Genomic DNA, 19013 nt, shown 5'->3' with positions numbered 1-19013 from the left:
TATCAACTGATGTGGTCATCCAATTCTATTTTCACAGTAAAATGTTTATTTGCATTCGCCATTCTGTCGGGAAGAACGTTCCAGATTAAGTTGCACTAAGAACTCTTCAACCGCTTTATGCTTCCTTGTCAATCACTTTAAAACTCCCGGCTCTGCCATGACAGGGACACACCCTGGCCCCAACATTTTACAATGGTGTGAGGGCTGGTCCCCACTCTGTCACAACAGAGGCAGCTCACCACCTCGCTGGAAGAGAGATATCAAATGGAAGAAAAGTAGAAACTGTCACTGATTAATTTCTTCAAATTATCGAAAGCATCAAAGAATTGGAGTAAAGGGGTATTTCAGCACATTCTTCAACTGCTCCCTGAACTTAGTCTGGGTCACGGCTTAAATCCCCCCCATGCAAATTTCCACCCCCACAAATTTACCCCCACTGCAAATTTACCCCCCCCGCGCAAATTTCCGCCCTGTGCAAATTCCCCCAGTGCAAATTTTGCCCCCCCGCAATTCCTCCCATGCATATCCCCCCCATGTCAATTCCCCCCCCGCAAATTTACCCCCCCGCAAATTTTGCCCCCACGCAAATTACCGCACCCCGCAAATTTCCCCATCGCAAATTACCGCACCCCGCAAATTATTTGAGGATGATGCCATGTGGTCCATCGTGTCCGTTTCCACTCTTTGTCAGACCTTTATAATCAATCGTTCTCTCCACCCCTCCACTACCTGTGCAAACATCAACTGCCTGTGCTCATCCAATTCTATTTTCACAGTTAAATGTTTATTTGCATTCGTCAGTCTATCGGTTAGAATATTCGCCACCTTCAACGCCTTGCTTCTGTCCATCCGATATTTTTACTAAACAACTCCTACTTTTGCCCGAATTTCTGCTTCACAGTCTTCCCGTTGCATTATTCAATCCCTCAGAAACCCTGTTACATCCCTGCCGGACCAGCAAACCTTTCCAGTATAGTTTGGTGCAAGTACAATTGGACTGAATAGGTTAAATGAGCCTGTTTGTTCAGTGGTTGTAATTAATGTCAGTCTCCATGGATCCTAGATAACACACTGGGGGCCTTCAACTGTTGGTAATAAAGGATTCGCTTCAATCTGTTACCTCATATTGTCAGCGGGGGCATCAGCTCCATGAGGAACAAGGAGCCGTGGTTATAAGACAGGGAGAGAGGATATCAGAATCTCAAAACAATATATTGGAATGTTCCAACAACGGATCAGAATCTGAGAACAATAGATTGGAATGTTCCAACAATGGATCAGAATCTGAGAACAATAGATTAGAATGTTAAAATAATTGATCAGATTCTGAGAACTTTGGATTGGAATGTTACAACAATGGATCAAGATCTGAAGACAACAGATCGGAATGTTACAACAATGGATCAGGCTCTGAGAACAATATATTGGAATGTTACAACAATGAATAGGAATTATTTGGATGCCCTTTATGCACTTTCTACATTTTATGATTGGATGCCAGTGGAAAACCGGATCTATCGGGCTCTGCAGGTGATTCAGGCTGGTTACTATCCCATCCTTGCTATTATTGGCATCCCTGGTAAGTCTCACTCTATATGGCTATTAATTCTATAAACCATGTTGAACTGATTTTTTTTCTTCTTCATCAAAATCACAAGTGTTTTGGAGATTGCACAGTTTTTATACCAGTTCGAGAATGCAGGCGAACAGGATAATGATTAACATCCAAGTTCAGCAATTTCAGTAACACATTTATTGCCATTTAACCTCTATTGTCTTCCACCGTATCAGAGACATTCAGGACATTATTGCATTTACAATAGTTTCCATACAGCACTGGACACAGCAACATAGTGGAAAATTTCAGCGCCTTCAGGCAAATTGATCGTTATTTACAAGCATTCTGATTGTTTATTCGGAATGGTTTCACTTCCTGTGGGCCATGCATCTATGTCATACCCATGCGGTCCTGCTTTATGCAGCCACTGACCGTTGTGTGTGGTTCAGTGACTTTCACGTTTCATCAGTTTGTTGCCACTTTTTTCCAGAAACTGAAAAATAAATATTGCACCGTCAAAATAGCTCTGAGAAGAATATTTTCTGGCATTTCATGTTACCAGATTCTTATTTGTTGATGAACAACCCATGATTTTGTTTTGTAATATTAGAATTTCAGACATAGGGTAATAGAATCAAAGTGCTCTGCAACACATAAATGTCGGCCCATCGAGTCTGCGCTGGTCAAATAAGTACCTAACTATTCTAATCCCATTTTGCAGCAATAGGTCCATAGCCTTGGATGCCAGGGCATCACAAGTGCACATCCAAATACTTCTTAAATGTTATGAAGTTTCCTGCCTCTAACCCCCTTTCAGGCAGTGAGTTCCAGAAGCCCGCCACCCTCTGGGTGAAATAATTCTTCCTCACATTCCATCTAAACCTGCTGCCTCTTATATTAAATCTATGCCCTCTGGTTATTGGGCCATCCACCAACGAGTAAAGTTCCATCCTGTCTACCCTATCTATGCCCCTGATACTTTTATACACGTCAATAATGTCCCCTCTCAATCTCCTCTGCTTCAGCGAAACTAACCCCAATTTATCCAATCTCTCCTCATAACTAAAAATGCCCAGCCCAGGTAACATGCTGGTAAATCACCTCTGCACTCTCTCTCATGCCATCACATCCTTCCTATTATGCGGATTCCAGACTGCACGTAATGCTCTCGCTCTGGCCTAACCAGCGTTTTATACAGTTCAGCATAACCTCCCTGCTCTTATATTCTATGCCTCGTCTAAAAAATGCAGGTATCCCATAAGCTTTCTTAATCAACTTATCCACCTGCCACACTACATTCAGGAATCGGTGGACATGCACACCATGATCCCTCTGATCCATGGTCCTTCCCACGGTCCTAAAATTCATCATATTCCGGTGTCGCTTATGTCCTGAACAAGTGCATCTCCTCAACCTTATGTGGATTAAATCACTTTTGCCAATGATCAGCCCAGCTGATCAGCCTGTCTATATAGCCCTGTAATCTAAGCCTATCCTTCTTACTTTTTACCGACCACCAATTTTCGTGTCATCTGTAGACTTAATGATCAACACCCCCTACACTGAAATCTAAGTCATTTATTTTTACCACAAATAGCACGGGAGACAACAACGACCCATGTGGAACCCCACTGGACACAGGCATCCAGTCAAAAAAAAAATCCCTGGACCATCAACATCTGCTTCCTGCCACTCAGGCAATTTTGGACCCAATTCACCAAATTGCCTTTGAACCTACGGGCTCTTACCATCGCTATCACTCCCCTGAACTTATCAAAATCCTTGCTGAAGTCCAGGTAGACTACGTCAAATGCATTGCCATAATCAACACACCTGGTCACCTCTTCGTAAAATTCAATCAAATTGTTCATGTATCACATCCCTTTAACCAACCCAAGCTGACTGCCTGCCTCTACAAGTATAGAGGAACTATCACCCCCATAATGTTAATATTGTTTTCTATGTGGAGCTGGATATCACTCTTGTGGAAAGTCCAAATGGATCTAGATTATATTGTGATGGAATAGGGCTTCATGCTGCAGATCCTGAGCTGCTGCACAAACACTGGGATTTAGGCGGCAATCCAGGGTAATTTGAGGGAGCAATTGAAGATTGCGCTGATATGTCCGCTAATTTGAATTCTTTAATCCAACCGAGAATCTGAACATTGACTAACTGAGAAGGTCCATTACATTTCCAGTTTATTTTTCCTTTCCATTTGCAGAGGGGATGATTGCTGGGCTAACAGCAGTCAGTGCGCAGAGTGGGAGGGGGTGCAGTCGTTATGGTGATAGAGCAAACGGACAGATTGTGTTCTATTAGCTGTTACTTGCCAGTATTGCACAGTGGCCCATACAGAATGGAGCACAGAGGGAAGGGGAACGTCATCAATGCTCCCCCAAACCCTTGGTTGTGATAGCAATCAGGCCATCAACAAAAGCAGCAGCAGCATGGAGGGATGATGTCTATCGCTGGCAGGGGGAGGCATAACACATGAACATGAGTTTGGGGTTATTCGAGGCAGAGCAGGGCAGGCAGGTAATATAGCAGCTACAGTGGGGGAGGTACCTGATCAAGATCTACCCGGGAAGTGGGGAAATAAAATAGGTACAACGTGAGAGTTTGGGTGAGATTCCAGGTTCTCAAGTGAGGAAGGATGTTATGCCAACTAGACCAGCTGTGGGGCTGCGGCAATGTGACATACCAGGTAGACAGAGGGAGGAAGGTGATATACTTTGCTTTTAACTCAGCACTGGCCCTCTGACAGCGCAGCACACCGTCAGTACTGAAACTCCGACAAAGCATCGGTCCCTCAGTACATACTCTCCGACAATGCAGCATTCACTCTATGCTGAATCGCTGGCAGTTCAGTGTGAACTCAGTGCTGATTGTCCGATAGTGCAACAATTCCTCAATACTGACCCTCAGCCAGTGCAGAGCTCCATCTGTACTGCCCCTCTGACAGTGCAGCATTCCCTGGGTGCTGACCCTCTGACAATGTGGCACACCCGCAGAAATGAACATTGACTGTCCTCCCCACCACCTCCCGGATTTATCAACCCCACCCAGCCTCCCCCATGCCACATTTAACGTACAGCATAGAGGTATGTCCCATAAATTGCTCTCACTGTCCAAAGTTTGGATGCGTGAATGTAATTTCAGGATCACAGAATTACGGATTTGCGATGGTGCAGAAGGAGGCCATTCGGCCCATCGTGACCGCGCTGGCTGTCCGAATTAGCTTTATTGCTCACTGCCATCCTCCTGCCGTTTCCCCATTACCCTCCTATTTCTGTCGAAGGGTCATGAGGACTCGAAACGTCAACTCTTTTCTTCTCCGCCAATGCTGCCAGACCTGCCTAGTTTTTCCAGGTAATTCTGTTTTTGTTTTGGATTTCCAGCATCCGCAGATTTTTTTGTTTTAAACCCTCCTCATTGTTTCTTTTCAAATACTCATCTACCTCTCTTTTGAATGCCTCGATTGAACTTTCATCTACCACAATTCCAGACTGTGCACTCTAGACCACAACAGGCTGCTATATGAAATAGGCTTCCTTTCCCCTCAGGCCAAATTTAACAGGCCGGATTAGAAAGGTAAGAGGCATAAAGCAGCAGGTACTAAACACTGGACGACTTCTATTTGGCTTTTTTCGTGTAGAAATGGTGGTTATCATCATTTCACTCAGATCCAACGGTCGAGAATTTTTAAAAAGGATTAGAGCTAAATGATTTCAAGCATAATTGATGAAGACTGAATGTCTGTAAGATCTATGTATCCCTTCATATCAGTGAAACAATTTACATTTAAGGATAAATAAACTAAAGGTCTATTTGAGAAGACACCTGAAGATGCCCTTCGGAGATTTGTGCAGTTTTGTGAGAATGTCTGGTTTCAATTGATCTGCCTGTATTATGTTTATCTGCAACTGGGACAGGTGCCGTCGACAGGTCACTGTGAGAAAATTACCAGATGATTACAATTACTTAGGCTTGTGCAGTGAGCAGGGAACATTCTAAACCCAAGATTAATCAAGAGGAATGCAAGTTAGTTTAATCTCAGTATGCATTTCATGAGGAAAAATAAGCTGAAACTTTGTCTGGTTTGAAACTGAAAAGAAATCTACAGTGGTCCTCATAAGGCCTTGTGACATAATGTAGCCAATCGTGGATTAACATGGAACCATTGAGGAGAAAAGAGAACAAGGGAATGAGTCGTCTAAATGCATGTTAATTGAAAGTCTTCAGACTGTGGATGGCTGGAACTGTGAAGGTATAAAGCAAGTGACAGAGCACTGGCAATCTGGGTGATCCCTAAAGAAGCAAATAACTTCAAAATATTTTATGTTCTAAGATAATTCTCTGGGGGAAGGAGAAAATTTGAACGAGTAGCATCTCTGATTATAAACTGTAGCATTCACGCAATAGTTTTTGTGTAGCTGAATCACCTGTTACTGTTTCCCAACAAATACATTAATTGGCACGTTATCATACATTGTCCGTATAGTTAACAAAAAAACACTTTCATCATCAAACTTACCTGATACTTCATCAAAGATCCCAATCGAGTTTGTCAGAAAGACCCATGGATTCTAATCAACAAACAGATTTTGCCCCAGATTATTGAGGCTTTCATATTACACAGAGTTTCACATACAATTCTATGATTGATCGGCAGATACAAGGTTTATCCATCTGTCCTTCGATAAACAGGGAGCAACACTGACAACACTTTGGGAATATTCTGATATCCAAGGATGATTGAAGGATAATGTTTAGTGTGTCCCCGATTTCCGCCTTTCATTCCCTCGTAAAACCTCAGACATTTCCAAAATAGTTGCAAAAAAGCTGTTTCATTAGGGTACAATAGAAAGTGGTAAAGTTAAACTTTTATTTTGTCGCATAATAATATCAGTCTCCATGGACCATACTTGTGCCAATTGAGGATAGACTTCTTCAACTGAAATGCGAATCATTCCAAGAAACCATCTCATCCTGTAAGATGTAGCATCAATGCGGCACAGTCAGGGAGCAGCAGAAACAAAGTGAGGAAGAAGATATGTCAGACTCGGAGGACAATAGTTTGGACAATTAAAATGTTCTGTCCGAATCCGAGAGCAGCAGAGTGGAATGTTTCCACAATGGCTCAGGCTCTGAGAACAATAGATTGGAAAGTTACAACAATGGATCAGAATCTGAGAAAAATAGACTGGAATATTACAACATTGGATCAGAATCTGAGAAGAATAGTTTGGAAAGTTACAAGAATGGATCAGAACTAGGAGAGCAATAGATTGGAATATTACAACAATGGATCAGAATCTGAGAAGAATAGTTTGGAAAGTTACAAGAATGGATCAGAACCTGAGAGCAATAGATTGGAATATTACAACAATGGATCAGAATCAGAGAATAATAGTTTGGAAAGTTACAACAATGATGAGAATCTGAGAGCAATAGATTGGAATATTACAACAATGGATCAGAATCTGAGAACAATATATTAGAATATTACAACAATATATCAGGATCTGAGAACAATAGATTGGAATTTTACAACAATGGATCAGAATCTGAGAAGAGTAGGCTGGTATCATAAAAGAGGCAGTGGGTTACACTGGGGTGTTCACTATCTGTTGACGTATTATGATGGAATTGCATTCAAATATTGTGTCCCAATGGGGCTTTAGGTTATTCAATGCTTTCACTATCCAATCCTCGCTATTGTTGGTGTGTCTCGTAAGGCTTTCTCTCTCCTGTTTTTAAGCACATAATTAATGCTCAATTGCAGTACTCTGCTTGTAGTTCACATTCGTATATTCGGTTCAGTTGATAACCTTGGATGTCTCTCTATCAAGCTATTATATCGGGAAGACACATTTCACTAATTAGCTTCTCATTTTTCTTATTTTTCAGTTGAGCCTTGTGAGGATCGAAAACAGTATCATCTGTCTGCATCAGAAAATCTGTCCTGCATCCACACACACTCCAGCAGCCACCCACCTCACATCCTCCCTAACTCGCAACCCAGAACAATGCCTCAGGTTCAACAAGAGCTGTTGCTGATGGCCTGAGCTGATTCCCTACCCAATATACTCACTTTACGTAATACTGCCCACGACCACCATCATAATATCACGCAACACCATTCCTGCCTTGACCCATATGCTGCATAAACCCACAATCTGTGCATGTTTTTCTTTTCAAATTGAGACCCATCTGTTCATCTATTAAAATGTCATCTGAGCCAGGATCGCCTCCTCTCACTCCCCACCCACAATACTCCCCACCCCCACAGCCTCAGACGACCACCTTGCTCAAACTTCACCTCCTGGTTATACGACTTTATAAACCTCAACATTTACCATGTTCTGCTGCCTGTAACCTAACTGGAATCAAATCCTGCTTAACTTCAGTTCCCTGTGCTCAGAGAGATACATGGGCTGGCAGCCCTACAGCGAACATTTTCAATCTTATATTGTTGTCTCTCACATTTTAGAGAGTTTTTCGCCTTCAAATGTTTAACAAATTTATGTTTGAAATTCGATATTAAATCTTAGAGCACCGCATTAGCGGCCAGTGTATTTCAAATGAGAACTCTGCGCCTTCTGCCAATCAGATTACATTGAAGCCATCCGATTATCACGCCATTTAGCAAAAGGAAAAAAAAAATGCATCTTTATTCAATTTCTCTCAACTGGTCAAAATGTTGAACAACTTAATGTAACTTTCTCAGCTCACAATTCTGACCTTGATGCAGGAGCAGAGTGATCTGTATGTACATGCAGGTGAATCAGTGAGGCTGGGAGGATGGGTTGAGACAGTGGTTCATAAATCTTCCCACATCCTGGGCTTTATGAGCAGAGGCATAGAGTACGACAGGAAGATGCAGATGTTAAACCTCCATAAAACGCCGTTTCCTCCTCAGCTGGAGCATTGTGCCCAGCTCTGGAAATCTCATTTTAACAAGAATGTTCAGGCAGTAAAGATTGTACAGAAAAGATAGGCGACAATTTGCTCTAAGGTGATTAATCCCAGTTGTGTAGATGAATTGGAAAAGTTGTGGCTGTTCTGCGTGGAAAACACAAGATTGAGGGGCGACTTAAAGAGATATTTAAAATTATAAACAGTCTGGAAAAAGTAGGCATGGAGAAACCCTTCCATTCTTGGAAGGATTGAGAATCAGAGGGCATGGATGTAAGGTAATTGGAAAAAGAAGCGGTGTCCCCCTGAGGAAATCATTTATTACAAAACTGAGTCTGGAATGCGCTGCCTGAGAGTCTGGTGGAGCCAGGACCAACCGTAGAAAAAGAGCATCGAATTAGTTCCTGAAAAGGGGAGAAGTGTAGAACAAGGGGTAGATTGCTGTGGAAGGGACACCAGCGAATTGCTCCATCAGTGGACCAGCATGGATAAGATGTACTGAATATTTTCTTGCCATGCTGCACCCATTCTGTGACTGTACTCTTCATGATAATATGTAAGCTTCTCCAATCTATCCATGTTATTGTAATCACTCACCTGCATTGTCATTCTTGCCTGTCTCCTCTCTGCCCTCTACAAATTATTTCTAAAGTGTGCTGCACGTTATTCGGCATAATACAATACGTTTGGCCAAACTAATGTTTTGAATAGTTGTAGAGTAACTGTCTGAAATTTGCATCCATTCATCAAGCTGAAGGTCTCAGCTGTTTTATAAACTGTTTTTCTTAACCTCGCCTGATGTGTTCAAATATTGAGAGCAGGCACCCAAAGTCGTTGTGCTCCTGCACCTTCAATAGAATAGAGTTCTACAATATCAGTATTGTACTTTTAACATTAAATCTCTCCAGACGTACATCATTTCAAAGCTCCGCCATTTGCTATTTCAGGTAAAATCAATTAAATGTATTAATGGTTAAAGTGGCACAATCGAAAATGACAATAAAATATCATCTAAACCTTTCTGCTCACCGAATGTATTCTTTTCCTGTTTATTTCCCTTGCTTGCAGTTATATCGGTGACAATTCTGATCATTTCCCGGGGAAATTGTGGTCTCTCCAAATGTGTAACTCACTACCTGTTGGCTATGGCATCGGCGGATCTAATAGTGATTATACTCGACCTGGTATTGAGGCATATTCCAATTGTTCATCAGCTTAATTTCCTGTGGTTCCTTCGTATCTGTAATATCCATGCAGTGCTGCTATATGCAGCCACTGATTGCTCAGTCTGGTTCACTGTCACATTCACTTTTGACCGATTTGTAGCCATAACTTGCCGAACTCTGAAAAATAGATATTGTACCGAAAAGGCAGCAGCTGTGGTTCTTGGAACAGTCTCTGTGCTGAGCTTTTTAAAGAACCTTTTCTGGTATTTCATGCTCACAGGAATGTATCAACTGGCGAACCTGCCCTGGTTTTGTTTTGTAAGGCTAGATGTTTACTTCTCTATGGTTTGGGGAACAATCGAGTTTGTCCATTATATTCTTAACCCCTGTGTCCCATTTGTCATGATTCTGCTGCTCAATGTTCTCACCGTCAGACACATTTTAGTGAGCAGCAGAGCCCGCAGAAGACTCTGGGCTCAGAGCAGTGGAGAGGGGCTCAGAGATCCGGAAATGGAGAGTCGAAGGAAATCCATGATTTTACTGTTTGCTATCTCGGCAAATTTCCTCCTGTTGTGGGCAACGAATACATTGTATTCTGTATTGTTCCGGATGAATAATTTGGGTTATGTTTCCACATTACTGCATCCTTATGTGCAGGAACTGGGCTTCATGTTTCAGCTCCTGAGCTGCTCCACAAATTCTTGTATTTATGCCCTGACCCTGACTAAATTCAGGGAGCAATTGAAGGATGTGCTGAAATGTCCCTTTGCTCCAATTTTGGAATTCATTCAAAATGGAGAGAATAAATGAAAGAGGGAAAGACCAGCATTTTCTCATTTTATGTCACATTCCCAGTGGGTGGCGGTGCTGTGCAATTCGGCAGAGTGACTGGAGGAGTTGGAATTCTCTGTTTCTAGCATGGGGTGTGGAGAAGGGACCTGATCCCCATGGTGACAATATTGAGGTGAGACTCCTATCAGCACAGTGCCCGGGGAGCAGGTGGGCGGGGGTGGTGGTGGGCGGGGTAGGGGGTCTGGGAGCTCTGTTTCCCTTGACAAAGGCAAAATATGGCAGGGATGTCATGTGTCGGCACAATGGACAGGGGGCAGGAGTCTTGTTCATTCCGACTGCACAATGGGAATAGTCTCAGCATCTAGTCCCCCCTGATGACGTCAATACAAAGAGTGGAGCGTCCTGAGAATGCACAATGGACGGGGGAGTAATCTGGGCCCATTGATGACGGCACAATGGAAAGGGCCTTGTCCTGCATCCTTTGTCAGGACACACTGGACAGGGTTAGAGCGAAGGTTCCCTCCTGCTCCGCCCATCACATTCAGCCATTGGCGGAGGAGAAATGGTGAGAGTGGTAAAGGTTCACCGCTAAGCCCCTGCACATGCGCTGTCCTGAATATCCAAGGGAACAGCAACAATATGAATAAAAATGGCATTTGAAACTTCGTGCTAAATATTTGTGCTGCACCGCCTTCCATTGGGCTCTTTAATTGCACCCTTTTGTACTTTAGTAATGCTGATGATAATCAATAAAGATTAATGTGGTTAAATAAAGCCTAAATGTTCGCCAGCAAAAGCACAATAATGTCTCTGAAACCCCTTTATCATTTACACTGATAGACAATCACCAACATCAGACAGCAGCGAGTTAGGAACCACATTATCAGAAATGATAAACATTAACAGAGTCAGGAATTGAGAGCCCCTCGACATACACACAGGCACACACAAAGGCACAGACACAAACACAAAGACACACACACACACACACACACACACACACACACAGTTACAGGCACCAATTTGCAGGCACACACAAATATGGACAGACGCACACATAGAGGCACACACGTGCATAGTTACACACAGAGGCACACATGCGCACAAACATACACACAGGCACATACATACACACGCAGACACAAATAGTATGCACATAGGCACACACAGACACAGACACGCAGACAAACACAAACACAGACGCTCAGACGGACACGCAGACGCACACACACACAGAAGCCGACACAGACAACCTCATGCACACAAACAGATACACAGAATCATGGGATGGAACTAGAATGCATTATGAATTGAGGTGATCCGGATGTCAGGATTCACACAGTGACTGGGAAATGAAAAGGACCCAGTGACAGAGCTTACTTCCATTCACAGCTCACACTTCATCTGAACTCCTCTAAGATCAAGCTGTCTTTATATCTCTCTCTACGCCTCCCCCTCTGACCTGACTATTCCCGTGTGTCTCGGAACCATGCATTCGGGACCCAATCCGACCCAGTTCCAAGCCCCGATGTTGGGATTGTGAGTTGAGGGAACAATCTCTCCGGGATTTGGGGGCAGTTCCCTTCCTATTTACACCTTTTCCCGGACCAGGGAATGAGTAACCTCCTTTCCTTTTTTATAAGTTAAGCTGTGTTTGTTAACGTTCTCTTTCTTACCTCGATTCCACCCCATCTAACTTTTTTATTTTATTTACCACTCCCTTAATCTCTTCTCCTCCCTGTTCTCTCGCCTTTTCTTTTTATCTCTCACGTACCTCTCTCGTTCTGTATTTTTTTTTTACTTTCTTCTCTCACTCCCACTTTTTCCGATGGGCTGGAAAGCTACATCTAGCCTTATCTGTTCCAACCTTATTTCTGCTTAAGCTCGTTTGTCCGTTTCCGGTTCAATTCCAATGTCTACCTCCGCTAATACAATATAATGATTGTCGGCCACTCCTTTTATTTCATTTCGTGTTTCCCCACTTTTGGTCCAAGTTTTATCTCCAACTGTCGAGCCGTACTATTCAATTCATCCTCGGAAATTGCCTTTAATATAATCCAAGTTATTTCACTCTGTTCTACAAACACATTAACCATGAAACTGAACAATCAATTTGTAGGGGATCATTCTACTTCAGGAGATAACTGCACGGTCTCTTTTAATTTATCTAAATATTTATTTATTTCCCACTTCGAGACATTTGCATTCACCAACGTGTTCAAAAGCCGCACATAAGCGACCAAATGGCTGTTTCAACCAGACTAGGAGGAATCAATCAGTTCCCCCCTTTGACCCATTCCTGGGCCGGTAATTTTAGAGTTTGAATTTAAAACGGGGATAATATTTTCAATTTAATACTTAGATATAATTGATTGCGTCACAGCGATTTGGATAACGCAGTCAGGTTCCTTAAGGTAACAAGTTAGGATTTGATTCCTCTCAAATATTGCTCAGGTAAAGATGCAGAAATTAGTGACAAAGTTTTAAAATGTACAAATGTGTTCAACATCGCACTAATGCAGGAACAATACACACACCAACAAGCATGCAGAAAAAAAGGATAACAACACACTGCAGAGCTTCGGATCTTAGATTTGGCTAACTAACATTTTAAGGAATAAAAAAATATGTATTCGAACATTATTCGGAATCTTTTCACCAGCTGAATGGTCCTGGTCCACAGGAGATGGTACTTGGATTACAGTCGGAAGCAGTGGGTCTGCAGGTCGTGGCTGGTTCATTCGCCTTTCTCTGTGTAAGAGCAATTTGGATTCTGAATTCTCCTTTAACTTTTCTTGGATTGCAGCAATGAACACTTGGGATGATTTTTAAAGAAGACCAAAGCCTTAGCTTTGATAAGGGAGGTTTCAGAAGAGAGAGATATGGGGTAAGTCTGCTGCCCCTTTGACAGTCGCTTTGAATCTTAGTTCAGGTCCAGTATTGGTACAATGGAAACACTGCAAAGATGCACTGAAGCTCTCTTCAATGCGCGCCAGCATTGGCAGCATTGAATGAGAGGAGATTGTTCACAATCAATCAGAATCAAGCTGCATCACGCGTCGCGCCTCACGTTATTCACTCTATAAAAAAGATCCTCGTTATTTTCAATGTCTCTTTTAAACCTCCCCTTTGCCCGATCTACTGGAAGCCAAACAATCTCAGCTTCTCCAGTCTCTCCACCTAATTCAAGCCCCTCATCCATGTTCCAATTCCAGTAAAATTCCGCTGCACCCTCTCCAAGGCCCTGACACCCTTCCCGAAATGGGCTCCCCAGCATTAGGCACAATTCTTCAGCTGAGGCTAATGGAGCCAAACCAAGCCAAACAGAGCCTGGAAGAGCCAAACTGAGCCTGACAGAGAGAAACAGGGCCTGGCAAAGACAAACAGAGCCAAACAGAGCCTGGTGGAGCCTAGCAGAGACAGACAGAGCCAAACTGATCTAATCTGGTGATTCTGGAATCTATGTCCGTAACCATCAGACAGAATTTTAAACTAATTGACAAAGACGCAGGGACGAGATGAAGATTTGTTGGTGTAAATATGTCTGGAATGTCCTCCGTGAAATGCTGGCGGAGGCACATAGACACATAACCTTCAAAATAGAATGGCATGAGGCCAGATAATGGAGATTTGCACAGCTAATGGAGGGGAGGAGAGAAAGGTTGATTATATAGCTCTTAAACCATCTGCTGACAGGCACAATGGGCCAAAGGGCCTCTTGATCAACTCTACGATTTTATGACTGTATTCCAACAGAGGCCATTCGGTTTAAATATCATGCTTACAGTTGTTGTTGAACAGATTCATTGAGACAGGCTGATCATATCTGTATGTTCATGGATGCAAGAGCGGAAACCAAAACACTCTGAAACTCATGAAGTCCCTGAAACTAATGCAGATCCCGAAACTAGTACAGAAACTGAAACTAATACTGATCCCGAAACCAATATAGACACTGAAGCTAATACAGGCCCTGACAATAACACCGGGCCTGGAATTAGCAGAAACTCTGAAACAAGTACAGACACTGAATTAAAAAAAAATATAGCTCCAGAGTGTAATCCAGGCTGCAAAAGAACTTACAGACTTACACATTTAAGTCTGAATGTCTTAGTTTGTAAACTCTGATTCTCTTTATCATTAAGAATGTATTGTTTTTGTAATGTTCTAAAAGGTGTGCCCTGTCATCTTTAACCCATTGTTTATGTCCACCCAATCTTTTCTATTGAGCAACTCCGATATTTTCCCTACTTTCTACTTCTCAATCCTCTCCTTGCACTGTTCTGTATCTGAAAAACCCTCATACACACCAGCTAGTCCAGGTAAATGTACCAATTCAGGTGGGTGCGCGAATAATTGGATTGAAAGGGTTAACTGAACCTGCTTGTTCAGTGGCTGGAATTAATATGAGTCTCCATGGATCCTTCCGCTGCTGTTAATAAGGGAGTCACCTCAATCTATTAGTTCACAGTGTCGGTGGAAGCTTCAGCTCTCTCACGAAAAGTGTCTTGCTGTTCCAAGAGAGTGACGTGGCGGGGATTATAACACAGTCTGAGAGCAAGAGATTTGAATGTTTCAAAAATGGATCAGAATCTGAGATCAATAAATTCGAATGATGCAACAATGGATCAGAATCTGAGAACAATGGATTGGAATGTTACAGCAAAGAGCAAGAGTTTATTGGTGGCACTTTATGAACATTCTACATATTATAAGTGGATGTCATTGGAACGCCGGGTCTGTTGGGCGTTCCAGGTTTTTCAGGCGGGTTACTATCCCTTCCTTGCTATTATTGGCGTCCCTGGTAAGTCTTACTGTCTACGGATATTAATTCTATAAATCATGTTTGACTGCATTACTCTCCTCCATCAAAATTTGAAGTGTTTCGTGATTGCTAAATGTTTCAAACAGTTCAATAATGCTGAGACAAAAGATTATGATAATCATGAAGTCCTGCAATTTCACTACAAATTTAATCTCTTTTGTCTTCCGCCATATAACAGACATTTCCGTTTATTAGTGCATCTACAGCAGTTTCAATGCATCACTCGATGCAACAACATAATGGAACAATACAGCGACTTCAGTCAAACATATGTATATTTTTACTTTGAGCATGTTGTATAATTCCACTGTTTTCAATGTTCCTTACAGTAAACCTACTGACGACTGTGATCTTAACACGGAGAAATTGTGGTCTATCCAAATGTGTCAGTCGCTACCTGGTGTCCAGCGGATCTACTGGTCATTATTTTAGATCTGATACTGAGACACATTCCAATTGTTTATTGGGAATATTTTAATTTCCTGTGGGACATGCGTGTGTGTAATATACATGCTGTTCTGCTGTATGCAGCCACTGACTGTTCTGTCTGGTTTACCCTCTCTTTCACCTTTGATCGGTTTGTGGCCATTTGTTGAAAGAAGCTGAAAAGTAAATATTGCACTGAGAAAACGGCGACTGTGGTTCTCGGATCAGTGACTGTGCTGAGCTTCTTAAAGAATATTTTTCTGGTATTTTATGTTATCAGATTCGTATTTGCTGTGGAACAACCCATGGTTTTGCTGGATAGCATTCCAATTTCAGATATTTCCGGTCTGGATAGTCATCGAATTCCTCCATCACATTCTAACTCATGTGTCCCATTTGTCCTGATTCTGCTGCTCAATGTTCTCACCGTCAGACACATTTTAATGAGCAGCAGAACCCGCTGGAGACTCCGTGCTCACAGCAGTGGGGAGAGGCCCAGAGACCCAGAGGTGGAGAGTCGGAGGAAATCCATCATTTTACTGTTTGTTATCTCAGACAATTTCATTTTCTTGTGGGCGGTGTTAATGGTGTATTCTGTATGGAGGCGAATGTTTTATATGGTGGCTGATACTCTATGGATGGGTGACTATGTGCGGGAATTGGGCTTCATGCTGCAGATCCTGAGCTGCTGCACAAACACTGGGATTTACGCCATGACCCAGACTAAGTTCAGGGAGCAGTTGAAGAATGTGCTGAAATATCCCTTTACTCTAATTCTTCGATGCTTTCGAGGTTTGAAGAAATAAATCACAGAGAGTTTCTAATATTTTACCACTTGTTTTCTCTCTTCCAGCGGGGAGATGAACTGCTTCCGATGTGACAAATTGGGGGCCAGTCCTGTCCCCACTGTAAAATGTGGGGGGCGGGGGGGGGGTGGTGGGGGGCAGAGATTGTCCATGCAGTGACCAAAGGGTTGCTGCTTATCGCTCTGGTGACAGAAGTGATCGTGGATACTCTGACTATGGTTAGAGAGCGGGGAGGTCTCTGCTGCTATAGGGACAGTGAGGCTGGGGCCTATCGCTCTGGTGACAGAGGGGATGGTGGATACTGTGACTATGGTTAGAGAGTGGGGAGGGCTCTGCTGCCAAAGGGACAGTGAGGCTGCGGCCTATCGCTCTGGTGACAGAGGGAATGGTGGATACTGTGACTATGGTTAGATAGCGGGGAGGGCTCTGCTGCTATAGGGACAGTGAGGCTGGGGCCTATCGCTCTGGTGACAGAGGGGATTGTGGATACTGTGACTATGGTTAGGGAGCTTGGAGGGCTCACTCTGTTCCTTCTCTCACTCTCTGTTCCTTCTCTCTCTCTCTGCTCCTTCTCTCTCTCTCTCAGCTCCTTCTCTCTCTCTCAGCTCCTCTCTCTCTCTGCTCCTTCTCTCTCTCTCTGTTCCCTCTCTCTCTCTCTGTGCCTTCTCTCTCTCTGCTTCTTCCATCTCTCTGCTTCTTCTATCTCTCTGCTCCTTCTATCTCTCTGCTCCTTCTCTCTCTCTCTCTGCTCCTTCTCTCTCTCTGTTCCTTCTCTCTCTCTCTCTGTTCCTTCTCTCTCTCAGTTCCTTCTCTATCTCTCTGCTCCTTCTTTCTCTCTCTGTTCCTTCTCTCTCTCTCTCTGTTCTCTCTCTCTCTCTCTGTTCCTTCTCTCTCTCTGTTCCTTCTCTAATTCTCTGCTCCTTCTTTCTCTCTCTATTCCTTCTCTCTCTCTCTCTCTCTGCTCCTTCTCTTTCTCTCTGCTCCTTCTCTCTCTCTCTGCTCCTCCTCTCTCTCTCTCTCTGCTCCTCCTCTCTCTCTCTCTCTGCTCCTTCTCTCTCTCTCTCCCTTCTCTCTCTCTCTCTTCCTCCTCTCTCTCTGCTCCTTCTCTCTCTCTCTCTGTTCCTTCTCTCTCGCTCTGTTCCTTCTCTATCTCTCTCTTCCTTCTCTATCTCTCTGTTCCTTCACTCTCTCTCTCTGTTCCTTCTTTCTCTCTACTCCTTCTCACTCTCTGGCTCATTCACCCTCTCTCTTTCCCCTCTATTTCCCCATCTCTCTTTCCAACCGTCTTAACCCCCCACCCTTACACCCACATAAGAGCCCACAATTCCTCCCTGCAATTTCTACACCCGCACAAATTTACCCCCCGCAAATTTCAGCCCCCTGCACATTCCCCCTACTCCAAATTTTGCCACCCTGCAATTCCTTCCACGCATAATCCCCCCCATGCCCCATGCAAATTTTCCCCGCCAAATTACCCCCGGAAATTACTGCACCCCGCAAATTTCCCCACCGCAAGTTTTACCCTCCTGCAATTCCTCCCACGCATATTTCCCCCATGCAAATTTCACCCCCCCGCAAATTTCCACCCCCACAAATTTAACCCCACCACAAATTTCCCCACCGCAAATTTCAACCCCCATAAATTTACCCCCACTGCAAATTTACCCCCCGCAAATTTTGCCCCCGCGCAAATTTCCGCCCCGTGCAAATTCCCCCACCACAAATTTTGCCCCCCTGCAATTCCTCCCATGCATATTCCCCCCCCCCGCAAATTTCCACCCCCACAAATTTAACCCCACCGTGCAAATTTCCACCCCGTGCAAATTCCCCCCACCACAAATTTTGCCCCCCTGCAATTCCTCCCATGCATATTCCCCCCCCCCGCAAATTTCCGCCCCCACGCAAATTTTGCCCCCGTGCAAATTACCGCACCCCGCAAATTTCCCCATTGCAAATTACCGCACCCCGCAAATTTCCCCACTGCAAATTACCACACCCCACAAATTTCTGCCCCCCCCCCCGCAAATATTGCCCCTCTGCAATTCCTGCCACGCATATTCCTCCCCATGCAAATTTCTCCACCCCCCCAAGCAAATTCCCCCCCGGCAATTTTTCCCCCACAAATCCCAACCACCCCCGCAATTTTTCACCTGCAATGGATACATTGCTATTTAGTGTTCTCTCTGGTTATAGCTCCTGTCCGAGGACTCCTGATGGTGAAATGATTCTCTCTCTGCATCGTCTGAAGCTGCAACTTCCAAATCCTTTCTCCCTGGGACAGAGAGATGGACAGGAATGGAAATTGATTCAAATAAAGCATAAAGATGATTGAAACAAAAAAAAACACACAGCAAGATCCGAGGACTCACTGACATCCACAATCTCGCTCAGTACGTTTATACAAACGTCCCCCGTTATTAAACCCAGACACAGGGGGCAAAAGATTCCAAATGAGATGAAGATGCACAAACACTGATCATGCCGCCCTCACTGTCCCTCTCCTATTCACTGCCCCCACT

General features: G+C 43.6%; 1 protein-coding gene across 1 annotated transcript; it reads left to right on the top strand.

Moving 5' to 3' along the window:
• The first annotated feature begins 1356 nt into the window (after positions 1–1356).
• LOC121275027 (probable G-protein coupled receptor 139) lies at positions 1357–10455 on the top strand. Its single transcript, XM_041182420.1, has 2 exons — positions 1357–1579; positions 9548–10455. The coding sequence occupies exons 1-2, from the start codon at positions 1357–1359 to the stop codon at positions 10453–10455; spliced, it is 1131 nt and encodes a 376-aa protein (XP_041038354.1).
• Positions 10456–19013: the final 8558 nt, after the last annotated feature.

The sequence above is a fragment of the Carcharodon carcharias genome, assembly GCF_017639515.1.
Source record: "Carcharodon carcharias isolate sCarCar2 chromosome 40 unlocalized genomic scaffold, sCarCar2.pri SUPER_40_unloc_2, whole genome shotgun sequence".
Taxonomy (NCBI): domain Eukaryota; kingdom Metazoa; phylum Chordata; class Chondrichthyes; order Lamniformes; family Lamnidae; genus Carcharodon; species Carcharodon carcharias.
This window is presented reverse-complemented; position numbering and strand designations above follow the sequence as displayed.

What these genes read in the sequence shown, in the direction of transcription:
- LOC121275027 (XM_041182420.1), top strand. Translation starts at nt 1,357, where the DNA reads ATGGATCAAGATCTGAAGACAACAGATCGGAATGTTACAACAATGGAT. An exon ending in TGCTATTATTGGCATCCCTG is followed by an intron (nt 1,580 to 9,547) that starts GTAAGTCTCACT and finishes CCTTGCTTGCAG; the next exon opens with TTATATCGGTGACAATTCTG.